This window comes from Chelon labrosus, assembly GCF_963514085.1.
Source record: "Chelon labrosus genome assembly, chromosome: 9".
NCBI lineage: Eukaryota > Metazoa > Chordata > Actinopteri > Mugiliformes > Mugilidae > Chelon > Chelon labrosus.
In genome coordinates, this window is record NC_140359.1 from 16,310,972 (window position 1) to 16,337,813 (window position 26,842).

The 26,842-nt window shown below is 45.0% G+C and overlaps 1 protein-coding gene across 5 annotated transcripts in view; it reads right to left on the bottom strand.

Annotated features, from left to right (window-relative positions):
• Positions 1 to 26,822, bottom strand: part of LOC311492739 (membrane-associated phosphatidylinositol transfer protein 2-like) — a 38,484-nt gene extending 11,662 nt beyond the window's left edge. For 3 of the 5 annotated variants that reach the window (XM_084551121.1, XM_084551118.1, XM_084551120.1), the window contains exons 1-7: positions 26,139 to 26,822; positions 10,348 to 10,591; positions 6,177 to 6,391; positions 4,336 to 4,457; positions 3,650 to 3,883; positions 3,193 to 3,528; positions 1,376 to 1,471 (exon numbers count right to left, since the gene is read on the bottom strand). In XM_084551121.1, the coding sequence (XP_084407247.1) occupies positions 1,376 to 1,471; positions 3,193 to 3,528; positions 3,650 to 3,883; positions 4,336 to 4,457; positions 6,177 to 6,391; positions 10,348 to 10,425 (1,081 nt within the window). In that variant the 5' untranslated portion in view covers positions 10,426 to 10,591; positions 26,139 to 26,822. Of the gene's footprint in view, positions 1 to 1,375; positions 1,472 to 3,111; positions 3,529 to 3,649; positions 3,884 to 4,335; positions 4,458 to 6,176; positions 6,392 to 10,347; positions 10,592 to 26,138 lie in introns of all 5 variants that reach the window. The other 2 variants (XM_084551119.1, XM_084551117.1) reach the window with 1 other exon arrangement.
• Positions 26,823 to 26,842: the final 20 nt, after the last annotated feature.

A 26,842-nucleotide genomic window follows, 5' to 3' on the forward strand; every position in this document is an offset into this window, starting at 1 on the left:
AGAATTTGCACTGCTGTAAATAAATAACACAAGTGTTGGAAACCAAGTGGAAATGGTTTATTTCATAAAGATGCGCCGTTTCACCGGAGGCTGATTTTAACAGTCAAAGAGCCTCCTGTCATTAATTGCATTTCGAAGATATGATACGTCCTGTAAGCAGCTAAACATCAGGCGACTTTTTAAATTGCTTTATAGTAATTTCATCAGTTGCCTCAACATCTTTAAAATAAAATGTTATTCCAGCCTAATGTGAAAGTCGTGAGATGGAAATCTGTGACAGCCATGCAAAACAAGTTGAATAGTTTATGGTCATTGGTAGATTTGATCCTTTAACTAATAAGTAACGCTACATCAGACACGCTGAATGTGATATCTATGCTGAGATCGCCTCTTGAAGCTTTCCTTTATTAATATGCACACAAGAAATATTGGAGAGGGAACACGGCAGTTAAAAATAAACTTGGATATGCTTCTCAGGTTTTTTGACGATTACTCCGAGAGGAACATGATCACACACAAACTTAAGGAGAGAAATCTAATATCGGAGGCAATCCGAGCTAAGTCCGTCTGTCTCCATATTTAATTTGAGCGCCTCCATCATGTGATTTATTCAGGCACCAAAGCATAAACTTGTGTTTGCGTGCATAAGTGCACATGACACAGCAACACCTTTTATTTAGCATTACCGATCACGTCAAGATGTCGTCTCAGCTGGGCAGAAATATTTGTGCAAACTGTAGGAAACTGAAATGGGCATCGGAGCAGAACAACAGTAATCACTGCATCAGCTGTCACGGAGGCAGAAGGTTATGTACACTAATTCATGACAGTGTTGTCATTGGATAAAATGTAATAATTAATACATACAAACGTGAAAATTGCAGCACAATTCAGTACCAGTGTCATATAACATCAACATGCATTACAGCTTTATTCTTGATTCAGCATCATGACTTAACGGTACAATTATACCACACAAATACTGGTGATCTGAACGAGGCTCGGCCATTTATTGCATAGAATTGTAAAGGATTTCATGTGTTTTTTTTTAATGATTATGCAGGAACTTGGTGAAAGAGGGCGCGGCGGGAAGATACGAATGTGATTTCTGAACTTGACGCCTGGATGAGACACCTGGCCCGTGTCCTCGGCCAAACTCATCCTGCAGGGGAGCACGGGTGTTGCGCGACACTTATTTCAACTGCAGCCCCAAAGCATGCTGGGTATCTGGGAAGCTTAAGAACTGATCTGCGGTTAAAGAGACGCATGCAGAGCAATTGAACAAGGGAGCAAGCAGGTTCTCGGGGAAAAAAATGAGCATAACGAACGTCTGATCCAACCTCCGCCTTTAACTTAAAATCAAAGCAGTGGTTACCATGAGCGTCGAAGAACTCCTCGTCTGAGCTGTCGTCCGAGTCTCGCGCTATGCTCTGCATCCTCCACTCCGAGATGCTGTGACGTGACGGGCTCACTGAAAAAAAGGGCACATGGGCAAAAAAAATTCACTGTTATTTTGGGACATGTGTTTTGGCCTCTCTCTGCGCCTCTTTCACACACACGACAACAAAGAAATATTGCACAACCCCCCCACACGCAAACACAGTGTTATATAAACATGCAACAGCCTCAGTGGTGCATTACTTCATCACAGATGGGCTGCTTGGTGGTCAGGGGTGGTGTGTGTGAAAAGTGAGACCCAGCATAACACAGAAGAGCTACAGGCAGGGGAAAAAACTGGCAATACTAAAAGCAGGCCTGGTCTATCACATGTCTTCACTCCATGCCTCATATATCATTAGTACAGAGGAGGAGGAGAGGTGGGGTGGGGGGGCCGGTGAGAGAGGGGCACAGCTGTAGCTGTCAGCGCACAGAAGGAAACAGCCGTGGTGGAGAGGAGGGTCATTGTGAGGAGTGTCAGCCTCCTCTTGACTGTGATGTCAGTTCTGCTACTAAAAATAGCCCGGGAGAGAACCACGGGGGGGGAGTTACAAGGGTGAGACAAGGTATGCTGGATGAGATTCAGGGCCCGTGTGGTGGCAACAACAAGCGCTACCTTAAAGAAGAGGTGCAGCTTCGTGTGGCTATATTTGAATGTGTGGTTTAACGGTTTAATTGCAAGTCTGACAGTTTGGACAGGAAAGCACATAAACAGCCTGTATACTAAATACCTGCTCCCAGCGTGTTTGACGTTATGAACGCCAATTCAACAACTTTAGATCAGAGCCTTTCTGTAGACTCAGTGGGTTTTAAAAAATGATTTTCTGATTCACATGAATGTTGATTTCAAAGGCCTGATATCGATTCATAAAATCCCTTTCCTGCCTTCTCTTGTTAGAGATGTAGCCGCGGTCTTGTGAGACTAGCTTCGCGCGTCAAATCTCGAGATTAGTTCACGTGTGAGGGAGATCCAAAACATGACAGAAGCTGAGAGCACCAGCATCAAGCCTAAAGACTAGGATTTTGAAAGTATGACAACAGGGAAGAGAAGAGCTGCACAAAAAGAGTTTAAATACTGTGTAAAACCACAAGTGTTTGAATCCAGTGACAACATTGGTTTTGTGCTTTCACAATGGAGTCAAATGGGGACCTCAGAATCAAATCCCTCGAGGGAATCAGTAGCGATACCCAGCTCTAGTTACACCTGTGTACACCTGTGAAACTAAAAGATGTCATCACTGAACTCATTGTGCAACTACAACCGTTACCCAAATGAATTCAACTGTAGATCCAGTTCTTATGGAAAAGCAAATGTTAACTGACGGCCAAGGTTTTCATACTCAAAGGACTCCCTTTCAGACTTTTACAGTATATACTAATGAAAAGGGAAAGTGTTTCTTTGGCTTTGCACCAGCTTGAAGCTTGACCTTGTTGAATTCTTCACATACTAGATTCCAGTGTGAGCAGGTCTCAAGTATCACAACTGGCTGTGTTTACTTACGGGTTAGTTTGACTTTGATGATAGTATGTCTTTATCTTTATGGCAGGACAGAGTCACGCAGCGGACAGAATAAATGAGGTACAAATATAGACGTGATAACGTGTGAAGGGCTAAGTATGCTTGTGCTATGTGAATACATGACAAATGCACTGTACAGCAGTTTCCCGTGATACCTTTCACATCAGTGACAGTTTCACACACTGCCATGAACAGAGGTGACACTGGTGAACAGGTGGAGAAGGCATGCTTCTCACCTCCTCTCTTGGATGAGCGGGAGGATCGGGAGGAGGTGGACCACTGCTTGGTGAGTACACCTCGCGGCTGTAGAGTCTCTCCTCCTGAGCTGGCTACCACCTCCTCGGCTTCAATGGAGTGGATCGCCTCTTTAACCTCCTGCTCTTTATCTGGAGACGGGGCACCGCCATTGACCTCGGTGGCCTCCTCTGCCTGGCTGAACTGGGCCATCTTTCTGGCCAGGGCCAGCTGGGTTTCCAGCTCCAGCTGCCTGATGTCCTCCATGGTCAAACCATACCACTCATCCTGCCAGCACCAGGCCTGCCGGTGGGCACGCACCATCACCTTTCTGAGACCTGGTGAGCACAAAAGGATTATAAACTTGAGTAACACTTCATATCAAAATATAAGGTCAGCAGAGGCAATAACCTTTAACCCACCATATTAAAGGAGAGACTTCTGCGACTGCTTACTCACCCACATCATGAATGAAGCGTTCAATTTTAGACTGCATGCCCCAGTAGCGAAACTCCACCTTGCAGAGTTTGTAGGCACACATGATGGGGGTCTTCCCTGGATTATTGTTATAGTCCTCTATCCAGTCATCCTGCAAAGGACCCCTCTGGGTCTTGTTTGACTTGTAAAGCCTCGGGTCTTCCTCCGCTTTGTACTCATGAGGCGGGATGGGATCTGTCACTATGTCGATCGGGTCTGCCAAAGACAGTTCATATTCAGAAAGACGCTCAGAGCCAGGAGTTGTGAGAATGATGTCACAATGCTTTTATTAACGCGTCGTTATGTGTGCATAAGGGGGTGGAGTAGTGGAACTTGCATGGGCTTGTGTTCAGCAGCTTGAAATTCCTTTTATAACTGAACTTCAGGCTGCCCAACTCAATCAGGTACACAAGACTGAGTGATTGATTACAATCATTAAAAACAATGTTGTAACTGGGTCACCGCATGCCCCGAAACCATTATTGTCTGAGCAGTGTCACATTCAATGGGCAAACATGCTCTCAGCCGCTAAAAGAAAAAACAGATGCTGTACCATGAAACTGCCACAAGTGGGCCTCGTCCACTACTTTTGTTTAAATAACAAGGAGGCATATCACGATCAGACGAAACCTACTAACGCTGACATGTCATCTTAAATATATACTCACCAATAGTCCTCTGTCTCTTCTCTGCTCCAGACATGTTGAAGACATCTGCTTGGTTGCCTGTGTCAGGTTTGTAGTAGGTCTCAATGTCAATGGAGAACTTCTCAACAAAAGGGCAGGTGTATCTGAAGGAGAAGAGGTAACAACAATTAAATGAATAAAACGGCGAATTATGGGCTGGAGTCTGCCTGTCTGTCTGAGACTTATCTCGAGACGTGAGCAGCTTTATTAGGAGTGACAACACCTTCTCACGGCTGAGGACAGAAGACATGTGAGGTATGCTCATCTGTTGCCGTCACTGGTTGAATAGACGTGTCACGCACCTTGGAGTCTATCAGTAACCTGACAGTACAGTCAACAGGCATGCAAACTGGTCAGGGGTCAAAAAGGTGAGAAGAGTGTGAAGAGGGAAATGGCCACGAACCCCCCCCCCCCCCCCCCCCCCCTTGGTAAACAGAGATTTACAAAGACAACAGACTACAAATTCACTAATTTTTACCAAAAAAAAAACTTTTGAGCCATTGAGCCTGAACAGCTCAATGGCTGTTTTTCCTCGGGCCTGAAGGGCATATTTCACTGCTGGGCCTTTATTTTACTCAAGCACATCGCGGTCCAGGCCTTTATTGGAAGGAGGCCAGAATTAGAGGCAGGCCTTAATTTCTATTTGAGCAAAACGAACTACGAGTAGAATGAATAAAAACAAGATTTTGTGTCTATTTGAACCTATAAAATACTAGGTTCATTTATTGAAAACGTACCGTTACCATAACATGGTATGCATACAGAATATTAACAACAAATGAGCGGCGCGACGCGGTCGGAGCGCACTGAGGACAGTGAGTCCGCTGCCGGTCGGCAGTCGCGCCGGGAGCGAGTGGGACCCGTCCCTCCCCGCACGGAGAGAGGGCGCAGTGAGCACTGATTCCACGACCCCAGGGACCCCAAGTGAGATGCGGGGGGTCGCTGTAAAGCTCGCGGCCGGAGCCGACGAGCCACCTTCGCCCCGAGCACTTCCAGGTCGACCCAGAGCCGGTCGCGGCGCACCGCCACGGAGGAAATGCGCCCGGCGGGGGCCGGCCGACGCCGGGGAGAGGTCCCGCTGAGGGGATCCTCCCACACCGTGCCGCCGAAACCCTGACCCGCCGAGATGACCGGCCTTTATTTACCTCCGCTGACAGCGAGACCGGCAAATGTTGGAGACCCGGCCGCTAATGGAATACAGGCCAATATTAGAGGATTTACGGTATATAGAACATTATATTATTATATTATTAAAATATATTAAAATAAAAGTCAACGAGTAGGCTACCCCCCCCCCCCCCCCCCCCCCCAAATATTTTCTCCTCGGATTTGCACGAATCACATAAGTCACCCAATTTGGATTGAAAACGGCGAATTTCGCCGAAAGGTGAGGAGTTTGCATGCCTGAGTCAAGGTCACGTCTCTTTTCAGCACCTTCACATCTCTATTTCGTCGCGCAAACCACAGACAAACAGACTGACGCCCTGACAATGAAGGGCCATCAGCGTCTAGCAGGCTGGAAGCTGCTGGCCACAAGCCGACCTGATGGTCCACTGTTCTGACAACTTGCTCTGAGGCCTTTATTCTCTCTCAGCTTTTATTGACAGACAGCTTCAGACTTATATATCATCAAACTAACCATTCAGGGCATTTTATAAGTGTTACACTAATATAAACACAATTGTTATCTCAAACTAATTAAAAAGCTGCTGCAGTTAGGCACACGTGTACACAAGCAATTACTGTATTTTATTGACATAACAAACTCCCCGTCCCGTTCTAAATTGGTTCTGTGGAGTGCTCCTTGCAGAAGCAAACCTCACCTGGTGCGGGTGTAAGGGTAGGCATTCCAGGACTCCTCCTCGACCCTCAGTGCCGCTTTGGGCAAGATGGAGCGGAACCAGCTGGGAATGTGCATGCCAATGTGGTAGACCTTGTGGGTGTACTGGCCCACCCCACCTGGTCCATCTGTGTAGGGTTTATTCTCCAGGATCTCCACCCCGCTACCTTCACCACAGCTCTCTTCTCTGCTCTTTTTCTGCAAGGAGAAGATTGAATGAAGTGAGTTGGGATCTCATGTTTGCACGTTAGCAAAGTGGTGTAAGGGAGGGTGCTAAGTTTTAAACTAAACACTAGTTTTCCCTTAATCTGAAAGGAGAAAGAAGCTGAAACAGATGAATGGATCTGGCGCTTTCTACACATATACGTCAGTTGTCACACTGAGTACGCCGACAACACGAGACAGCACACATGCCAAACAGCTTCCTGGAGCTTTGTCAACTCTGAATTGCAAATCAGGAAGCCCAAAAACCAGCCCACGGAGCCACACCTTCCCCCCATATTTACATTCCTGATCTACACAGGACGGAAGGTTGGGTGGGACCCGAGGGTGCAGTTGCACGGAGTTACAGCTAGGTGTTTCAAGGTTTCAAACAGAGGAAAGTCTGGCATGGAAAGAGGAAGATCTGTTATTGTTAATGTGAGGAAAACAGGAAACCTAACCAGCAGAGCATAGTCCAAGTGCTGACAATATTAAAAATTCAAGAAGCAAGGACAATGAACGTCAGAGATTACTGATGTTTCACCTTTTCTGTGTCTCTTATCAGGAGTTGTCCGGTCTTTCCACATACATACAGCTCAAAGTTTGCTAAAAAGATAAGACGTACATATTTCTCTCGCCAGTCCAGCGGGGAGAGGTGATGCAAACGAGCCAGTGAATCAGTGGAGCAGGAAGGAGGAAGCCATGAGGCATCCAGCACTCCGGACCTCATTACCTCTGACAGGTCATTCATTAGCCACCCGCCCTCCTCTCAACAACCCAGACACGGCTCCGAAGACACAGCGCAGACACTGCAGCGCCGTCAGAACTGGCCGTACACACAGCCAGTACACGAGACAGGAAATCAGCAATAGAACATGTTGTAGCTGAGGTAAATGTCAGGTTTACTGTGTCCTATGAGCATACAATCCTTGTATAATTTACGCAGCTATGCAAATATGCAGATTTACAGTACGTGAACACAGATTTAACAGTTTTTTCCGTTGTATGCAGTTGGCAGCTCCAAGTCTTGTAAATCTGGATGTTAAGACAGCAGTGCAGGAAAGAAGAATTATTATTTTTTTTATTATGTTTGGACTATCTCTTTAATTTTGTTCCAGACATCTGACTGCAGCCTGTCAAAAGCAGTGTCTCTGCGATGGGTGAGTCTCTCCAGTTCACCAGGAAAAAGGCTTAGCTGTTTCTTTAATGGGAAGTAACGGACTAGATAACATCCTCGAAGGTACAGCATGTTTAGCTCATTCATGTCATTCGTATAAGCTGAAGGTGAGGAGGCTGCACCTGTGAGAGAAGGTAAGGTGTGACGTGAGTCGACTGCCTTTACAAGGGACGCTCTGTACACAAAACAAAGTTCCTGTTTAGTTTAAGTCCAGCCATAAAACTTGCGCCACATGGCACATTCTCTCTCTCTCTTGCCAATGTATTTTTAAACTGGCACTGCAAAATAAAAGCTATCATTATGAAAGCCTTCTGTATTTAGATCCGAATGCCCGGACAGGATGAGAGTCACATCCTGGCTTTTTTTTTTTTCCTCTGGTGGCTAATTTAGGGAGCCACGTTTCCTGTAGGAGATGCCGCCTTCAAGTTAACTCAACAAATGCAGTTGCTTGATCTCAAATGATGGATGAATGGGACGCGGTGAGAAACTCTCGTATTTAATTTCGCATCTTTTGCATTTTCTTCCTACATTTCTGCAAACCCCGTGCTCCGATAACGAAGATACAATTAGATATAAAATAAGAGAGCAGCATAAAGGCAAAGCCAAGGAGGTGAGAGGAGAGATGGGGTGGGGTGGCGCCTGTTGAGGTGCAGATATGGCCACGCTCTGCTAAGGCCCTGGCTTACACCGGGGATAGATCGCAGGCGAGCAGGCCTACGTGCAGCAGTTGCCCTGGCAACATACAGCAATGAAGCGAGGGGAGCCACACTCTTTCCTTCCACCCCCTCTCTCATTTCTTCCCATCCCTCCTTCGCAGCCTCTCTTTTTTTAAATCCTCCATTTTCTCTCTTTTCGTTCGCTCTCGTGAACAAAACCCGACCACCGGCATTCTGCTGATGTCACGGTTGCCATAGTGACAGCGGCGAGGCCACGTAGAGAGGGTGAGGTCAGGGAGAAAGGTAAGTACGGGTCAGTGATGTATGAATTTCTTGCCCCGTGTTACCTGCTTGAGGGAGCATATATGAACCGCTCTTATCATAGACTTCGGGGTAAACCTAATCGCACACGTCAAAACAAAAGTGTAGTTAAGCATCTCACAGAACTCTGCACAACACCGATTGGAGAAAAGGCGCCAAAAGAAATTATCGAGAAGTTTGGAGAAGTGTGGCGCAGTGACTAGTCCGGGCTGTCTTTGAAACGTCTGCTTGCTCTGGGGCATGTCCGCTGAGTCATCATGTCAACCATCTGCAGTTCAACTGGATTACCTGTGTGTTTGGTACACCTTGGGGAGGGTGTGAAGAAAAGCAACAGGCCAACGAACAAGGGTGGCAATGGGAGGGATACCGATATGCTATCAGTTTCTGCAGGTGGGACAAAAAGCTTCACTTGCAGCTACACAATGTTACTACAACTCTCGCCTGTTTGCTAAAAAAAGTGTCGCTACTATTTTGGCAATCCCATTTTAGTCGTAGGGCTAGGCTAAATAAGAGAAACGCTTCTTTATTGATGCTTAACTACGTCCTTTAATAAAATATTGACACAGTTGTATTATCTCCTTTCTGACATACCTAAAGAACTGGCAAGTGAGTGTATATTTCAATGTTGTATTCCAACACCGACAGAAATACTTTTGAGTTTTTTTAAATTCACCCATTTAACAGTTATGGGAGAGGCCTTTCTGAATGCATGCTAGGATTTCTCTTTATGCACGCCCTTTACGTTATCCAGCTTATCCAAATGCAGCCGTTCCTTGTGAGGAATGCAGGAAAACAGCTCAGCTCCCATGTACTTGTCTTTCCCCACGTATGACTGCAACTCCAGTCAACATAAAATTACCACATTTCGCTGCTTATTTCACTAGAAACGCTCCGCGAGTCTTCGTTCTCATGGCTCTTATTTCCCGATAAGAAAAGTAAACTCCTCTACTGGTGTTTCCACTACAACTAAGGTCACAGACAGAAGAAGCGAGAAACACTGAACATAGCAAACTGTCCGAACCCGTAACTTCAACAACAGTAAAGCTGCCACTTATAATACACTTTACGTAACCGTGTAGCTCAAATCCCGGAAAAAACTTCTGAAGGTTTGCAGTCAAGATTGGTATGCTGTCTCAAACAATTTACTTACAGTGAAAAATGGTCTAAACAGCGTGTCGAAAATAATAGCAACTACAAAAAAATATTGAGGATTGAGTCATAGAGTGATTGCTCTCCCTCCATCTGTCAGTACCACTGGATTAAATAAAGCCTTGTTCATGTACACATGCCATATGAAGTGAAAATATTTTGACTCACAGCACAACTAAAGCTGTGTAAATGGGATTTTCCTGCTCACACCTGTAAACCCTAAAGCTCTTACACAGACCCTCGGCCTCCAGCAAAAGGTCTGGTTTGACAAATACAACAGTCTGACACATACAAAGCAATATGTCCATCTCTATCGAAGCAGTATGTGTGTACAAAGTTTACAAAGAGATCAGGTTGACCCCACCCTCATCCTTGAGAAATGTGCAACCTACGATCGTTGGAAACAGCCGGCTTGTGAGAGTTTCAATTGGGTAATCTATCAGCACACAAGCTCTCTTTGTTCATCAGCGTCACACACCGTGTGACCAATCATTTCATAATTGGGCACGCTGTAATCACACGCTTGGTAAAATTCCCTTTGTCAACGTGTCTCCTCTCCGGCTGCGTCTTTTTGTCCCCCCCCCGGCTTCTCCATCACTTTCGGCCAGGTGCGTGTGGGTGAAGATTTTGGCGGGGAACGTGTCGCTCACCTGGATCATATAGAGCTGGGCGATGCGGTACTCCTCCACACTCATGGGCATGGGGATGCGGTACTCCTTGATAAGCATGGTGAATCTTGGAGAGGGGGGAGAGGGGGATCAGGGAGAAGATTGACAAGGGGAAAGGGGGAGGGAGGGACGGAGGGAAGGGAGGGGGAGAGGGGAAAGGAGAAACTCCGGGGTGCTCCTATATGTGATTCGTCAGATCACCAGCTGAAGTCCACATTGATGATTTCTGTGGGCGAAAAGCAAAAACAAGAATGAGGTACGTTAACGGCAAACATATTTAAAAATAAACGCAAACAACCCGTCAGTCGTCGCACATTGAAAGCACGTCTCTGTCAAGATCCATCACTCAAAAGCAGAAAACCAGCAGCAAAATCATTGATCAGAAGCACAACATGTCAACACGCGGACTCATTTCTAAACCTGCGAAATTCCTCCATAGACACAAGCGAGGACAAAGATCTATCCTTGTGGCTCACACGCAGATGAAGAGGAGAGAAGAGTCGGAGTGTCATCCAGGACATGTGCTCAGTGTAGTTACTGTATATCTGGTCCGAGCCTTGACACCGCAAATCAGCGCTCAGTCTCCATCCAGCATCGCACGTCCAAGTAAGGCACGTCCCAGGATTAATTTCCCTTCTTATACACAGGTCACAGCTCCTTAAGCACGTGAAAGGGAAGTGGCCGGAGTCTACGGAGAGAGCACCCGTGCCTTGCCGGCGGTCCAAGCGGCCGCCCCGTCTCTCCCAGCCTTCCAGCGCTTGTCACATGGGGGGCTCACTCAGCGTGAGAGGGATTACAGCTGAGTGGGGAGCATTACATAACACTGTAAGAGCCCCCCCTGTGCATGATCGAGGTTTCACAAATAGCAGCCTTAGAATTACACAAAGCATTGTTTTTCGAACCACTGGGCAGATAGGGGAAGGTGTGGGCTATACATGCGCAACGTGTGGGTGGCGTGAGTTGGAGAAGTCTGCTTCGACCGCCGAGGGAAGAACGGCTCTCCGAAGCTGAGCAAGTACAAAACAAGATCATGACTGTGCAGCACGGTGCCGCGTTGTAGTGGGAGTTTATCTAAATTAAATATCGCTGGTGTCAGCTAAGGTGACACATTAACTGAAGAGGAGCCAATAAGGAAAGAGAGACTTCCACTACTCGAAAGAGCACTTCTGTCAAAATGATGAGTGATGAATTAACACAATTACCAGCTGAATCACAGGAGAGTATTTTTTTTTTATATGTCTATGCTCCAACTTGGATATTCAAGCATCGATTCTGTTAAAAAAAATTCCACAACAATAGATTTAAACCTCAAGATAACAGGTGGAGAAGACGGTTTGTGTTCAGATACGTCTGGTAAAAACACAGCGGACGGGATCTTAGTCACGGTGTTGAAGAGATTGTACTGTACTCTACTGTACAGTATGTGTGAGGGAAGATAACACCACCGTCCTGGCACGGCCTCCATTTGGCCGTCAAAATGTGACTGCGCCGCATTGCGTAACCCCAATATTCACTCATTTCTGACCTACGGCTGCAACTGGACCTTGCTCTGGATACCGGCCATTGTGACTAATCAGACTAATCACACTAATATTCCCACTGCGTCACTTATCCGGCAAACAAAGGCTTGCTTTGGTGAGGCTCCCAGTGTTTAACACATGGTCCTACTCCTCCACCTATTGGGTGCTTTACCCTGCAACTCCTCACTGAAGACATTTTTGTCTAATAAGCTTTCTAACTTCTCAAACCGGAGAAGCTGCTTACTTAACAGGCTGGGGGGGTTGTTCTGGTTTAAAGAGGGTAACGCTGCTTTCTATACATTTTTCATCTAATATCTCTGCTTTACACTGAGGAACAATGCATTGACAAAATCAGAGCAGAACACCACGTATGGCTGAAAATAACTGCACTCTTGGGAAGGGTCGGAGTGAAACTAGGCTAGTGTGAAAGGCCCGGAGAAAAGCCTGTGGCTAAGAAGTCGGCAAACAGAAGCCTCTAGAAGTCGGCTTTAGAGGGAGGGGAGGTCCCAACGCTTGTCCTTGCTGACAGTGTTGACGAACAACTTCACTATTTACTCGAAGCACGGCTCAACAATGTGGCAACAGCTTGAATGTGGGTTGCAACTGATGCTGCAACAAACTTCAGAGTATTTCCTCTTGGCCAGAGGACTGCGGAAGTGACAGCTGTAAAGATTTGAAAGTCATTCGGCCTGACGTGGAAAGACGAATTCTTTTAATGTTTGAGTATCTGCCAGAGATTGACCCCTGTGTGAATCAAAGTCCAGCCACTGACGGGAAAGCCGCACACAAGGAAGTGACATCAGGTATGCAAAGCGGAGGAGGGGGGGTGGGGGGATATCAAACAGACAGGAAAAGCAACATGCAGATTAACAGAGGGAGGCCGTACAGTCCTTTGTTTGCTCTGGACGCTACGAGCCTCTGGGCGCGATGCTGTGCAGGAATTTGTTTTGATACTAATGCACATCCATTATGCCACCAACGGCCAAGCAGGATTATAACAGTTTTGCTTTTGGTTCGAGCTGCAGCTAATAATTGCTTCCGTTACTGATTAATCTGCTGATCAAATCGCAATTTCACAGGGGGCATGCTGTTCATAAGTCACTCAAAAACAGACAATCGGCTGATTGAATAATTGTTTCTGAACTACTGTTTGCACAAGCTTCACGAATATTTTTATCAAATGTAATCTCATGCTTGCTGAAGCAAAAAGAATAAAAAAAGGAAGCAGTTCGTTTTTCAGGATTAATCAGTTTAGCTTTACCTTGTTTCAGGACCAATAATAAAAATACCGATAGTGTATATGAGACGAGGCTATTAAATAATGACACTAATGCCGTCTCAACTTATTTATACCCAGTCTTTTTGTTTAATAGCCACACCTCACACTCATAAACAGGACATGCTACAGGCTGTATTACATGTGGGACATATTCGTGCCACCTGTTGATCCTGATCAAATGAGCCACTTGTCATGTTTACTTTCAGCATTGGTTTATTGGTTTAAGTAAATCGTGTGGCATACTGTATTTCCAGCATCCTCTCTCTCGCCGTCCGCCTGCAGGTTTCTCAACTGATGAGTGCAACGAACAAAAATGGACACACCCAAAATGGTGGATACTTTTCATACAACACGGCACATACATTGTATGCTTATGCAATGCGGAGGTGGCTTAGATTTATTTGCAAAGCCTTCTCGTTTAATGATATGCAGCAGATTAATAAGGCTCAGTCAGAATGCCTGCTTCACAATTACGTTGTGTTCGAGACAGCTGTGTTCAAGACACAAACCTATCTGGAAAAAGTCACTCCTGACGGTTAACGGGTGTCTCTCTGACTCTTTCCTTTGTGACTGATGCAGATGCTGCGCACAGAACCTGCAACGCTCGATCCTCCAGCAGCCTCGAGAGAGCACCGGCACCGTGCTTGACCCAGAAAAAAAAAGCACTCTCACACACGGAGCTTAAAAATAGCCCGGTCACAATAATCCAAGCATACGCAAGCAGAGTGCTTGACGTTGTTTGCTCAGAGAATATGCTCATTCCCTTCTAAAAATACAGTCTCTGCCCCCCCTGTAGGCGGTGACGCAACAGCAGCACACGCCAATGCACGCCGCTCATCACACAGCAGCCTCCCATCTTCCTGCTCCTGTTTCCGACAAAAAAGCATTAAGCCGGTGGCGACTGCGTTTTTGTACCTCTGCCCTTCACCGTTTCTAGAGCCTGTTAAAAATGTGGCCAGCTGTGGCAGGGCCGCGCGCCCTGTTGTGTATAATGCTACCTCTGAAATGGACTCAACAAGAAACGAGGCTGACTGTTTAAAATTATGTTATTTACTTTTATAGCTGTGTCAGAGCTGAATTAGACACTTGACAAGGACTAAAAGCTCTTTCAGAGGCACTGGTTGGACATCATCTGCGTCAATATGCTGAAACCTTCCAGACAATATGATGCCTAATACCACAGGAGCTGTAGGGATGATGCTCGTAATCACTGCTGCATCTGTGTGACTACAGGAGTCGCCATAAACAAACGAGCGCTCTGAAATGAGCACATCTGCTCACCTCTAAAGAGTCATGAACAGATGATTGCTTTCCGTACGTAACAAAGACTGGATTATCCATCAATTGCGAAATGTAGCTTCATTCAGACGTCACTACAGGTTCTGCTTTACTACAACAATGAAAGTGGAATTACTTAATCTGTCTGAAGATGCCTCGTATTGTTTAGGTAGTTTAGGTCTGAAAGCTACGGTTCATGCACGGATTAGGACAGAGAGCAGCAGCTGGGCCGATGTCTAATGCAGAGCAGAACGCTGAGAGGTTAGCGTTGACTCACAGGAGGCTTTTCCCAAAGGCCATTATGGAAGCACTCCTTTAAATTTAGCCATGTTTTACTGAACACCACGCTGAGGCGGAGAACCAGAGAAGGTGGTGAATCCCAGAGGAGCTGGGGGAGGGAGGCAGGATTTCCCTCATGACTGACCGGAGTCAGGACCCCTTTAAAATACAAGTGGAAAATGTTAGCCCCTGAACGGCCCAAAATACCATAGATCAGTTTCACAGTGTTGCTTTGATATCGCAGAGACAACTTCAGCTATGGCAACCACTACAAACACGGACTCGGCCTGTGACAAGAACCCTTGATTGAGTTGATGGGCTTACTCCCCCAATCCAGTTAAAATGTCAAAAGGCTTAAGACAATGCCGCTTGTGCTGCTATGCGTCTGCCACACGGCTTTGAGCGAGGGAGTTTACCGTGCACCTGCAGCCACCAAAGAGACCATGAAGCAAACAACATTGACAAAGTTCTTATCTAAGGCTGCGCTTTACAGAGATTAGACTTCTCTATCTGGTGGTGTGTCTCGTAAGAGGCAAAAGATAAAAGCTATTAATCACACCTGACACAGTAAAACTTGATTTACACCTCAAACTTACACCTAAACAAATTATATTCTAACTAGGGATGCACCCAATATTCGGCCATTGAAAAGTGCATTTTTGGTTTTTGGCCGAAAGACTTTTAACACCGAAACAAGACGGTGTGATGTTGTGTTGACGCAGGCTAAAAACGCAGCCAGCTCGGGCTTGGCAGGGGTGTCTAATACGTCGAGATCAGCCGGTAGATCGCGAAGGCAGTGCGGGTAGATTGCGTGCCATTGGTAAAAAAAAAAAAAAATGTTGGTAGATGTTAGTCTAATCATTTATCTGCTGCACCTCCAAAGCAAACAGCAAGACAAACGTTCATCTTTTTTTTTTTCACTCTTTATTGCGACATGCCCGTTCAGTGGCACACATCCACAGACAAGCACAACTTCAATTAAGACTACCGTCTTTCTTAAATTGACAGCGATATTTTTCTAAAGCTGTGTGTGCACCAATTTTTCTTAATAAAAATAAAAACAAATATGCTCAGTCTAACCCCACAGTGGATCAATGCTGATTTCCATTTATTTATTTCTTGATATTTTATTTACTTCTTGATATTTTATTTTTTTTGTACAATTCTTAGTTAGTCAATTTTATTTATATTTATATTTATACTTTTCTATTTTCTATTTCTGCTATGGCTTGAATCGGGACCAGAGAAACTAATTTCGTTCCATCCCATGTACCAACATGTGTTGAAATGACAATAAAGAATCCTTGAAATCCTTGAAATCCTTGAAATATTGTGCATTGTTGGAATGTGCTAAATAAATATTTTCATAATTTTGTAAATGATTTATTCTTTGACACATTAATATTAATTTATGCAATTGCAATGCCCTGATAGCCATAAACGCAACGGTACAAATAATTTCGGTGTTTCAGTTTCTTCATTTTCGGTTTTCGGCCACGAATTTTCATTTCGGTGCTTCCCTAATTCTAACTCCAGACAGTCTACTTTTATCCTCATCTATGAATTCAGATGTGCTAATTACCTTACTTGAATATTTCTATAGACCGTACAGGTGCAGATAGGGTGGACAAAGACGACGTTCGACTTGGCTTGACTTCAATAAAGCCCAGGAAGGGTTAGCAGACATTCACCCTTTACCCATATTTAAAAAGTGGTCGGGATGCTTTGTATGCTACACCACACAGTGCATCGCTCAAAGAAAGGCAGGAAAACATTTTGGGTGATCCATTATTTAGACTCGTTTTGAGCCGAGCTAATAAAACAGACGGATGCGACACAATAAGATCTCCTAACACGAGCACAATAAAACAAAACCTGCAACAGAGCAGTGGCACAAGCCGACAAAACAATATGATCACGTAAAACGATGGGGCGTCATCTTGTTCCTGTGCAATAAACGCAGCGAGCTGCCATGGTGGCCATCCCTCATGCTATTCTGCAGGCTACAGAGTTGGGATGCACAACCTGTCCTTGTTCCTTACTCATCATCGCGGTACAAGGGGAAAGCTAAAAATACTTGACACCCTGTGAGCATCTCCTACGTTGTGTTCTTCCTCCTCTTCCTCCTACAGTGGCCCTGCAAGTTGGAGCTGCTTCTAAAAATGATCCTACACAGGGAGGGAACGAAGAAGAACAACTACAGAGCACACGCACAGTGGAATAAGGCGTCGTGAGAGGAGCCAAACTCTGATTACTACAGAGATAGAGGTGCATTAACAACCTACAAGATATTCTTCAACTACTCTGCATGGAGGATGTCAGAGAGTGTCACAGGTGCTCATTTACTGATTGTAAATATCGCATATAGCAATAAATGACTGTAAAAGAAAGCCACATACAGCTGGTGCAGCAATATAACTAGCAAATACAGTCGGATTGTCCGATTTATATTTAAATAACGTACAAAATCTTATGGTAAACATGAATCCCGTCCAAGGCCAAGTAGTAAATCTGGATCAAATGAGAATAAGCAAAGTTTTCGATTTTATAGCCCCGTAGCATGTAATTAAAATTCAACCCAAACAAATCTGGTGCCTGCTGAACGCTGAGAACTTTAAGCTTCTTTAATAACAGGAGCCATTGTTTTCCTTCACGCCTCAGCGGTGCTCAAACCAGCCCACCGTTCTCCAAAATGGGCCAGTTACATACCAACTCGGTCTCTAATCAACACCACGCTTCACTCCGAAATCCAAAATTAGATGACCTTATATGCAAATTACGCTCGGATTAATCGGTTACGTCCCAAGGTTAAACGAGGATCTCCCCTCGCTGTCATTCTCTCCGAGCGCGCTCAGACAGCCCAAATCAACCGAGCGGAGAGGGGTCTTATGTAACTCCAGCAGACGCGGAAAAAGGAAAGCATCGCTACACTAACATTTTGTCCATTCCATTAAGTAATCCATGTAGACCACAGGACAAGAGAACGCTCTTGCACATTTAGGCAAACATCCCCGCCGGTGCCTCCGTGAGTGTTGGACAGCAACGAGATCCTGATGCAAATTAAGGCCTTGACGCTGATGTGGCACCTACTGCTGGGTACTTTCTCACCACTGGCAGCACAGAAGCATGACACAAAGGATGAACAACAGCAACAAATGGATTTCCAGTATCACTGCCACTGGCAATCTCTCACAATAGTGCAAAGTAGCTCTGATCAGATGACATACTGTACAGTGATGTGGCTGAGACTCATTATTGCAGTGAGACGACGCCTACATTATAATGGCCGTGGCAGATTCATACGTATTCAACCAGAAAATCTACTGAAGATCAACTGGTTTCCAGGAGTATTTTATATAAAAAGTTTACACTGTGTTATCAGATTGATATATTTCCCTTACATTTAAATTAACTGCTCTTACGAGCTGTAGCGCAGCAAAACAAGATTTTTGGAACAACCACGTGAAGGAAGAAAAATGAGTTATACTCAACAAAACTTGTGAAGAAAAATGTTTCGCCTTAGGCAAAGACGTATTTCCTTTTCAGCCCCTTTTATCCTCTCCATCATTGCTTCAACGGGGCGGTTACCATGGAGACACAGAGGGCCCTTTCCTTATTGGTTGCCAAGATGAAGTCAGAGTGACGAGGGAAGTATAGACCAGGCGCTGCCGGGGCTGATACTTCTTTCTCCCGTTTCTCCTGTCTCCACTTTCACTTCTGTCCCGTCTCCGTTGTCCCCCGACCGCTCGCACCGCAGCCGGCTTTACATGCAGGAGACGCTCCTTATGTAACAGAACGCAGGATTAAAAAACTGAAAAGGGCTAAGTACAGCAATCTGGGCTTCGCAGGCCAAACAGGCTGCTGTCAAATGCTGTTTCTACTGCTAATACTTAAAACGAGTGTGAGGACAAGCCTGCTTCTACCTGCTTCGGTGGAGGGTTAAAAATGCCCTATGCCCTGTGAAATTATGATGCAAGTTTTCTTCGTGTAGTTTAAGATTAACCTCGCAGGCCTCTGACACCTCTTGTTTCATATATCTAGCAGTGGGTTTACAACAATGTGTACTTTGACAACTTCAAAGGAAAACTGCGCGTGAACAAAGGACAGACGAAACAAAACAAGTCTCGGGCGAAAAGTACACTGCAGGGACAATGAACTTGAAATAGTGTTTGATCTGTGCATTCACTGCACCAGCTGTTTTTTTGTTTTGTTTTTTAATGTTAAGGCATATTTATAGGTGCAACAATACAAAAGTAACTTCAAGTTGAACTGGCTGCAAAACCTAGACCTTCAAAACAAAAAGGGAGTTGCAGCTCCGACCTAACAGTAATCTGCATTTGTTTCAGCTTTTGCTTACATACTGTGTTCTATCTGTCTTAAATTCAAATGATCTGTTTAGTTAGGAAGCATGTTTATTCAGGGACACCGTGCACCGTGCAAATCAACTGTGGTAGTGATAGAAGAAGCTGCTCGTGAAAAGCTGAGGCCGTCTTCTGCCCTTTGGTGAAATACCCCAAACCCTCTTGTGCAACACAAATAATGCAGCCTTCCCAAAAGGGTCCTACCCACGGAGCGAAAGAGTGAAGCGGACTCTCATACTGACCATAAATGGCCATTTTCAAAGATGCTCTTGATCCTATGACTTTGGCAAACATTTCAGTGGGTTCTAATTGAGGTCAGATTTCCAGCCTTGTGGAAAACACATGCTTTGGGATTTTCTTATCACAGCTTGTGAAAACCACAAACTCTCGGTTTTATACAATAAAGGGTTCTGACATCTCTTCTCTCTCACACACCACTCTGAATGGAGAAGTGAGTCTTTGTTTGGCACATAGAAGAGCGGTTAACGCAGACAGGCCTCCCAATAAAAGCCTATGCAGTGGGAGTAAAAAAGGGAAAGACGGGAAGCGAGGGGAGGGGGGGGGTTGGGGTCTGAAGGAGTCTATTTTTAGGCTCAGAGAAATCAGGTGTCTGTGGCCAGTGGAAAAGAAAGAAGAGCGTGGGTAAAGTGACATGAAGCAGGGCTGTCGCTTTCATTTTACATGATCCATGTGACTCAGAGCGCCGCAAGGGCTGGGGGGGTAGAACGAGGATAGAACAAAACACAAACATACATTAAATGGCATATGGCTACACGTGCCACTCTGGTTTAAAAGCTGTAAAGACAGACATTAAACATCTCACATAAACACTCGATGAGCGACCGTTTCACAATTAATGTGGAAATGATGGAAAAAGCAGGCAGCTCCACTAACCAGTAATTTCTTCATGGACTGGGTGGGGCAATCTGCTCCCTGCAGATTAGATTAGCTAACACACCAACTTTGCCTCTTTCTGCAGCAGAGTCAAGAAGTTTCTCAGCAGAGAGGGTGTGTGTCAGCCTTGATTTCACTTCATATGCAAGCCTGATGAAAATCACAGTGAAACCACCCCCTTCCCTGTCGGGATGCACACAACAGACTTGATTCCTCTTCCATAAAATGAAACTCAAGTAAGGACACAAGACGGTGTACGAGTGCTATAAAAAGACCTCAGCTCTTCTTCGGAGTCCACCCACATAGGCAGAAAATCTAGCGTCCAAAGGGAAGGGGGATATGGAGAAGACGCGCACAAAGCGCTTGCCTTCGTCTCATTTCCCAGACAACACCGCTGTAGGAGCATTAGCAATGATGTGCCATTCATCAGCTGGCTCATCACGGATGCGTGGGGACAGGTTGTGCCCCTGTTGTCCCTGTCAACAGCTCGACACCAGCATTAGCATCACCTGCTTTGTTCGAGGAGGCTGAAGAGGGAGGGAGGGAGAGAGGGAGGCTTGGGGGAGAAAGATGGAGTCCGAGGAGCTCGAGACGCAGAGAAAACACAATGTTCCCTTCACTGTTTGGCTGGAACCCAGGTGCAAGATGGAGGCTCATCTGAAGTACTGTCATGAAGCCTGATTGTCCACTCAAGATGAATTAAAAGAAAAATTAGACCTTCAGATAGCAAGCCAGCAGGCAACAGGTCCCCAAACTCCAATAAGAGGACATCATAAATGGTTTTTCAGGACTGCTTCAAATCCCTGCAGGTGCCTGAACGGTTTCCACAAATACATTACTGGCTGGTGAAATAGTTAACCTTCTCTGATGTGCTCTTTAAATAGGCCTGTACAGACCAATCTGCCCACTATGAAAGTTAGTCATTTGTCATTCTAAATATATAATGAGACAATGACGCTGCTCATTCAAGTTTTCACCGTGAAACAAGTCAGCACCTGATCACACAGACTTGTTACGTCAGTTTTATTTAAAGCCGAAAATTACCAATGACACGTTTACCTCAAGGGGCCTTATAAACCTTATAGTATACAACACTTTCTACTGTTTACTACAGGATCAGGACTTTCATGTCTAAAGTAGGAGTGCACTGATTAAGTTAAAAATGTCCACAGTTGACTGGTAGCTCTCCCACGTGGCATTTGTACCGACCACCCAAAGCTCTGGCTGGGGAAAAAAAATAAAAAAAAAGACTCTATCGACCAGAAGAGGTGATTTACAGAATGTCAAAATGCTAGACTTTGAAGAAAATGCCTTTTTTTATAAATAACACAGGTGTGTGCAGTGCAAACAGGATGTTCTTTGTCTGAATCATACCCAGTTACCCAGTTCCAAATGAGATGTTAAGACTGATCATGATGAGTGCCAGGGAAGCCGTCACTTATATTATCACCCTACATGTTGAAATGGTCACCCCTTCTGATTAATAAAAAAAAGAAAGCATTAAGTCTCATCTTAAAAAGCGCCCTATCCTGTTATCTGACAAAACAACCCAGAACAACGGTTAAGACCTAGTTCGCTAGAGCCACTTCCTGCTTCAGTAACCAAACAACCTAACAGTCGTGTCCTCTAACAGAAAATAAATACAGCCCATGTGATATTTTCTGAAGCGCGCTTTGTTGATGATTTTACACTTTAACAGAGAATGCAGTCACAACCGGTGAAAATCCCTCCCGGTGCCGTCAGAGCCAGTGAAAATCAATCACAGAGATGTGAAGCTAACGTGACACGACTGTTTGTATGTGGACGTTATCATCTGTGGGCTTGTTGTGAATCTCGTCTATGACCTTAAGAGTCTCTCTTTGAGCACAATTGAATTCCCAGATTACGCGCCGAGCCGTGCTATAAATGGACTTTTCTCAACAATCACGCAACCGAAATAGCACAATAACAATTTGAAGAAGAATTCAGCAACTCCGGGAAATAAACACTAGAAATGTTAGGTCTGGCATGTTTGTCCATTTTAATAAGGCAGGAAAAAGGTAAATGAGAATATCAGTAATCGCTTCTGTTTTAACAGCTCCAGCTCTGCCACCACATCCACTGCATCTTATCAGCAGTCTTTGAGATTATACTGCTACCTTGTCTTGGGTATGAGTGACAGAGATTGTGCTATATGGTGGGTGGGATACGAGACGCAGAATATCAGCATGCAATAAATGTCCAAAATAGTCCACAGTCTGGTCCACGTAAAGAGCCAAGACCATCCTTAAACAAACTGTACTAAATGTCTTGAAGAAATTACGATGTTACACAACAGGTTTTTTACGAAGTAAGTCGAAATGGAGCAATGTGATTTGAGAAAATATCAGATTACGACACAAACGAGTAAATTTAGACACGTACATCTTCAGGGGATCATATCAGGGCAGCCGGAGCTCATTCACTCACAGTCAATGTAATTCATTTTAATGTGTGTTTCTGGTGTTTCTTCATTCTTCCTGTGCCTGTGATCTCATCTGATAATCAGCTCAAATTGTACACACATGGAACCAAAAGATGTGGTGAGCAGCTGCATACGTCATTCGAACTTTAGCTGGCAGGAAGTGCGTCTCGTCTCGCTCCCTCGACTAACATGCAGTTACTCCGTGGCTTGTTTGTCATGTGTGTTCTTATTAATGGGAGGGTTATTTAGAGAGTCGCAAGTAAACCGGGGGTTAACTGTAGGAACACAGATGATTTGTCACATGCAGGGGGAAAAAAAAACACTGATAGAAACCACACAGAGCTATGAATACTCAAACAAGGCCGGGGCACATGTCTAAAAGCTACGGGCTCTTCTGTCAGGAATTTTCCACTCCACCGTCGCTCAGTCATACAGCGTGTATTCACAGCGTTTACCTCCTGACCATCAGGAGGTTGTCGGGCACTCCCGTAACTGTGTAGCATCAATGGAGCGGCGGGTAATTTTAGTCTTGGAAAAGAGACCTGTGTGACATGAATGAGCAAACATTGGCACAGTGTCTGAACGCGGTTAGCAATTATTATCCTCATCCATCAAAACTGTTGTCGCAGTGTCTCCACTTTGTGTCGTCTAAAGGAAAAAAGAAAAAAGAAAAAAGAAAAAAATAACAGCGTCAGGGCTGCTTCAATTCAACAACTGGCGAACGGGGAACAAAAGACACGGCCGCATACAAAAATCTCAACTGCACGGACAGTGGGCTGATTCATAATCACCTCCACTCTTTCTCCTTCAGGGGTCTGATGTTGTGCTTGTCATATTCAAGAGAGACACCTGAGAGTTGGAGAGCTATCAGGTCTCAGCCTCTCGACTACTACTCTCCAGTATTCCTTCCTGGTACGTGGATTAAACCCACAAAGGAATACTTTGCAGGTTTAATCCACGTACAGTAGAAGTCAACGTATAGAAATCCTCACAACGTTGCACTAAACTCAAACAATGTCAGATCTTGACAACAGGACGATAGCTGCATCTAAATTAACAGCCCTGAAGCTGCAAATTAATTACAAGTTAAAACTAAATTTTTAGAAAAATAGCTCAAACGATTTTTAAACTGAATGAATATTTCAAATCCGTTCAAATTACTTCTGAAATGAGATTCTAGTGAGCCCTTGTCTAGAGGATGGATATCACAGATTTTAACTATATTCAGCATAGTTTAATGTTAATATATCTATAGCATAAGCAAGGTGTTTTTTTATGCCTGGCTACTTAAAAACGCATCAAAAATAAGCTCCTTAAACTAAAACATTAAGGCAAACTGCCAAAAGAAATGTAACCCTGCAGGGAAGAACTAAAAAGAGCTCTATACTCACAGGTTTGCCAAGTCCCCCCCCCACACACACACACAAACACATGTACAAATATACCCCCAGTGTATATTTATCTAAGGGTTAGGACTAATGTGAAATAAGTCAACTGTTGAGAGAAGTCTCAAAGACTTTCTAAAGTCCTGTCTGCACCTCTGCAATGCTGCAGAACCAGCTTGAAGGAGCTACCCATAACGCTTAGTGTAAAAAAAAAAAAAAAAAAACCTAAAAGAGGAATCATTAAAATACATGTTAAAAAACGAAATACAAACTTACACAGCAGTAAGCAAGAAGAGGAATTAACGACGTCTAGCAAGACGTACAAATTCACAAAGCTTTGCTTCAGTACAACTTCGTGAATTTGTACTGAAAACACCAAAAAAATACTGATAGGAATTTGTGATAGAAGAGCGATAGAAGTGTTTTTGCACCGTCTGTTTCCTCATGTTGAATACTTTTCCAGTCTGACCTTATTGGAGAGCTTGGTTAATTAAGCTGAACAACTACAACTATCACTATGCAGACTAATTGCAGTACTACATACGTCTACTGCTCAACAGACATTTAACAGAATACTTTTAATCAGTTACAATATCAAATGTTGTGTTCGGTGACACAAAGTGGATGAGGACGAGACAAACTGAGCTTGAAAGACACCATAGAGATTTGCACATTTGAGCAGCCCCGCCCATGTACAACACATTTGTGTGTGACTGTAGGGGAAAGGGAAGGAAGTCCTCCAGTAAATAAAAAAAATAAAAAAAAAATATCTTCAAACGCCTACAGCCTCTTAAAGGTCATGTTTGTAGTAAACGGTAAAGAAGGTGGCGGGCAGTCACATGAATTCTAGGTCATGAGTGATGCTGATGCTGCAAGCGATGGCCTTCACTTCAGGCACTTTAATCATCAGAGTGGCACTTCAGCGACTGAAGAACAGTCAGTAGCATCAGCGAGCCCTGTTTATGTTGTACGTCCTCATGAAAGTAATGAAAAAAATATCCCGCCAGCTACCAGCAGCTTTTTGTAGTTTAATGGCTACATTTTGCTTCAGACAGAAAATGTGAGTCACGTCTCTCTAAAAGTTAAAACCACAAGAAACTCAGAAAAGAGCAATGCCTCTTCAGAGCACAGACTGACAAAAACAATGCAGACATCTGTGTAAAGTTCACTTGCGCTGAACACAACTCCAGCTGCTGCTTTCACCTCACTGTGAACACGACAAAGCCAGCGAAATGTGTGAGATCACAGAGCGGCTCATGCAGAGTGTGTTACACAAATCCACCACCCTTCAGAAACGAGAAACACAACGCAGGTTTTAACACGTTTTAACAGGAGAGCCACCTTTCAAAGTAGTATCAACCCGTGTGTGTGTGTTGTACTGTAATTCTTTCTCTGACAACTCACTCCAAGTGCAGGCCAGTTCTTGTTCTTAAAAGGCTGAGCGCAGATCTCAAATTAGTAACATGGATAGCTCAAATCTAGTGTCAAATTTGAACCCAGTTTAAAAGACACGCTGGAAATCGAACAGGGGGCGGGGGGTGATTGTGGAGCAGCAGCTCCTGCCCTCATAGCAGAGCCATCATCTGGACAACAGACGCCACAGACCAGCGAGTCAGCACTGCCTCCATGACTCACCCCCGGCCCTGCTGAGTCAAGTGAAGTGACTCTTGATGCTTGATTTCACAAAGTCGTATTGAAATAGAAAACAGGCCTCCGGTATAGGAAAAACAAGCTTGCAACAGTAACATGCAGGACTTTAGTTGAGCCATAAACAAAACCATAGATTAGATGTCAGATTTGGGCTCTCCTTCATTTCCTCGTGAACACATGTCAAGTCAAGCATGCAGTCATTTGCAGCAGGGTCTCAGATAAAATCTCACACATACATGGCTGTTACCGGAAAGTGTCTGAGAAAGAAAAAAGATTGCTCAAAAAGAGGAAGATCATAAGGCCTTAGTAAATGCACCACTGGTTTCAAATGTTATTAAAGCAGATGCATGTTTCCATCAGCACGGATCCCTCTCAGGAACATCTCACCAGGCTTTGACGAGCCGTCGTGTGCAGCAACAGCAACAGCAACAGGGCCGTTGCATGACAGCAGACAAATACGCTGCAGCTCAGGAGGAGGAATGCAAAGTTATTCTAAAACACATTTGATGGCGGCAGGGTTAGGACGCCACAGCCTCGGAGAATACGATGCACCTAAGGCGACGTCGCATCTCAGGGAGGGATGGTCAAATTTGAACTGGAGTAAACCCACCGTCAGTTAGTTACCTAGCAACATGGCACGGCACGGTAATGACAAATTGATGGCTCGCAGTGCTCGTCACATACCTGATGCACAGTAGTGATGCACCTCTGGTTTCACCACAATCCAGCACTCGGCGACTCAAAGTTCATCGGCTTTCCCTGGAGGGTCTTGTTTGGGGAGGGGAGGGAAGGGGAGAGGGGGGGGGTCACTGATCTCTCCAGTAAAACGGGTTTCCTTCAGCACGAAGCAGCCTCCGACTTGATGGGGTCTGCAGGCGATGCCATAGCTGACAGGAAAGCATCGAAAGTCAGCGACTGGTTTCCTTTACGTCGCCGTGCGTCTGGCCCTCCGACAGACGAGGGACTTGCGGGTACGACTCGTAGAGATGACTCGCAGAGAAACATCATCCAACCCCGGCGGGGTGTTACATGACATCAACCGCCGTTTCTGCCCGTGTTTACAAAATCTGGCCACATCACTGCGCCGGAGAAACACACGCTGGGTTTCCTCAATCCACTGGAAAAGGCCAGGGTAGATGTGGTAGCGTTAAAATGTCCTTGAATATCCAGGCTTCCCCTCGCTTTCAGTCGGCGGCTGGGCTTGTTTCCGAGGTGAGGGGAAAAAAGGGTAAGTCGGCTGTGAGCTCAGGCCAGCAGCTGCTGCCTCCGTCCAGAGAACCGGGAAGAGCGAAGAGCAAACAGATGAAGAGCTCTTGCCATCGTTAACTTGTCACTCCTCAAGTCTGAGCCGCTGCAAGACTTCAGTCCTTTCAAGCACGACGCGAAAT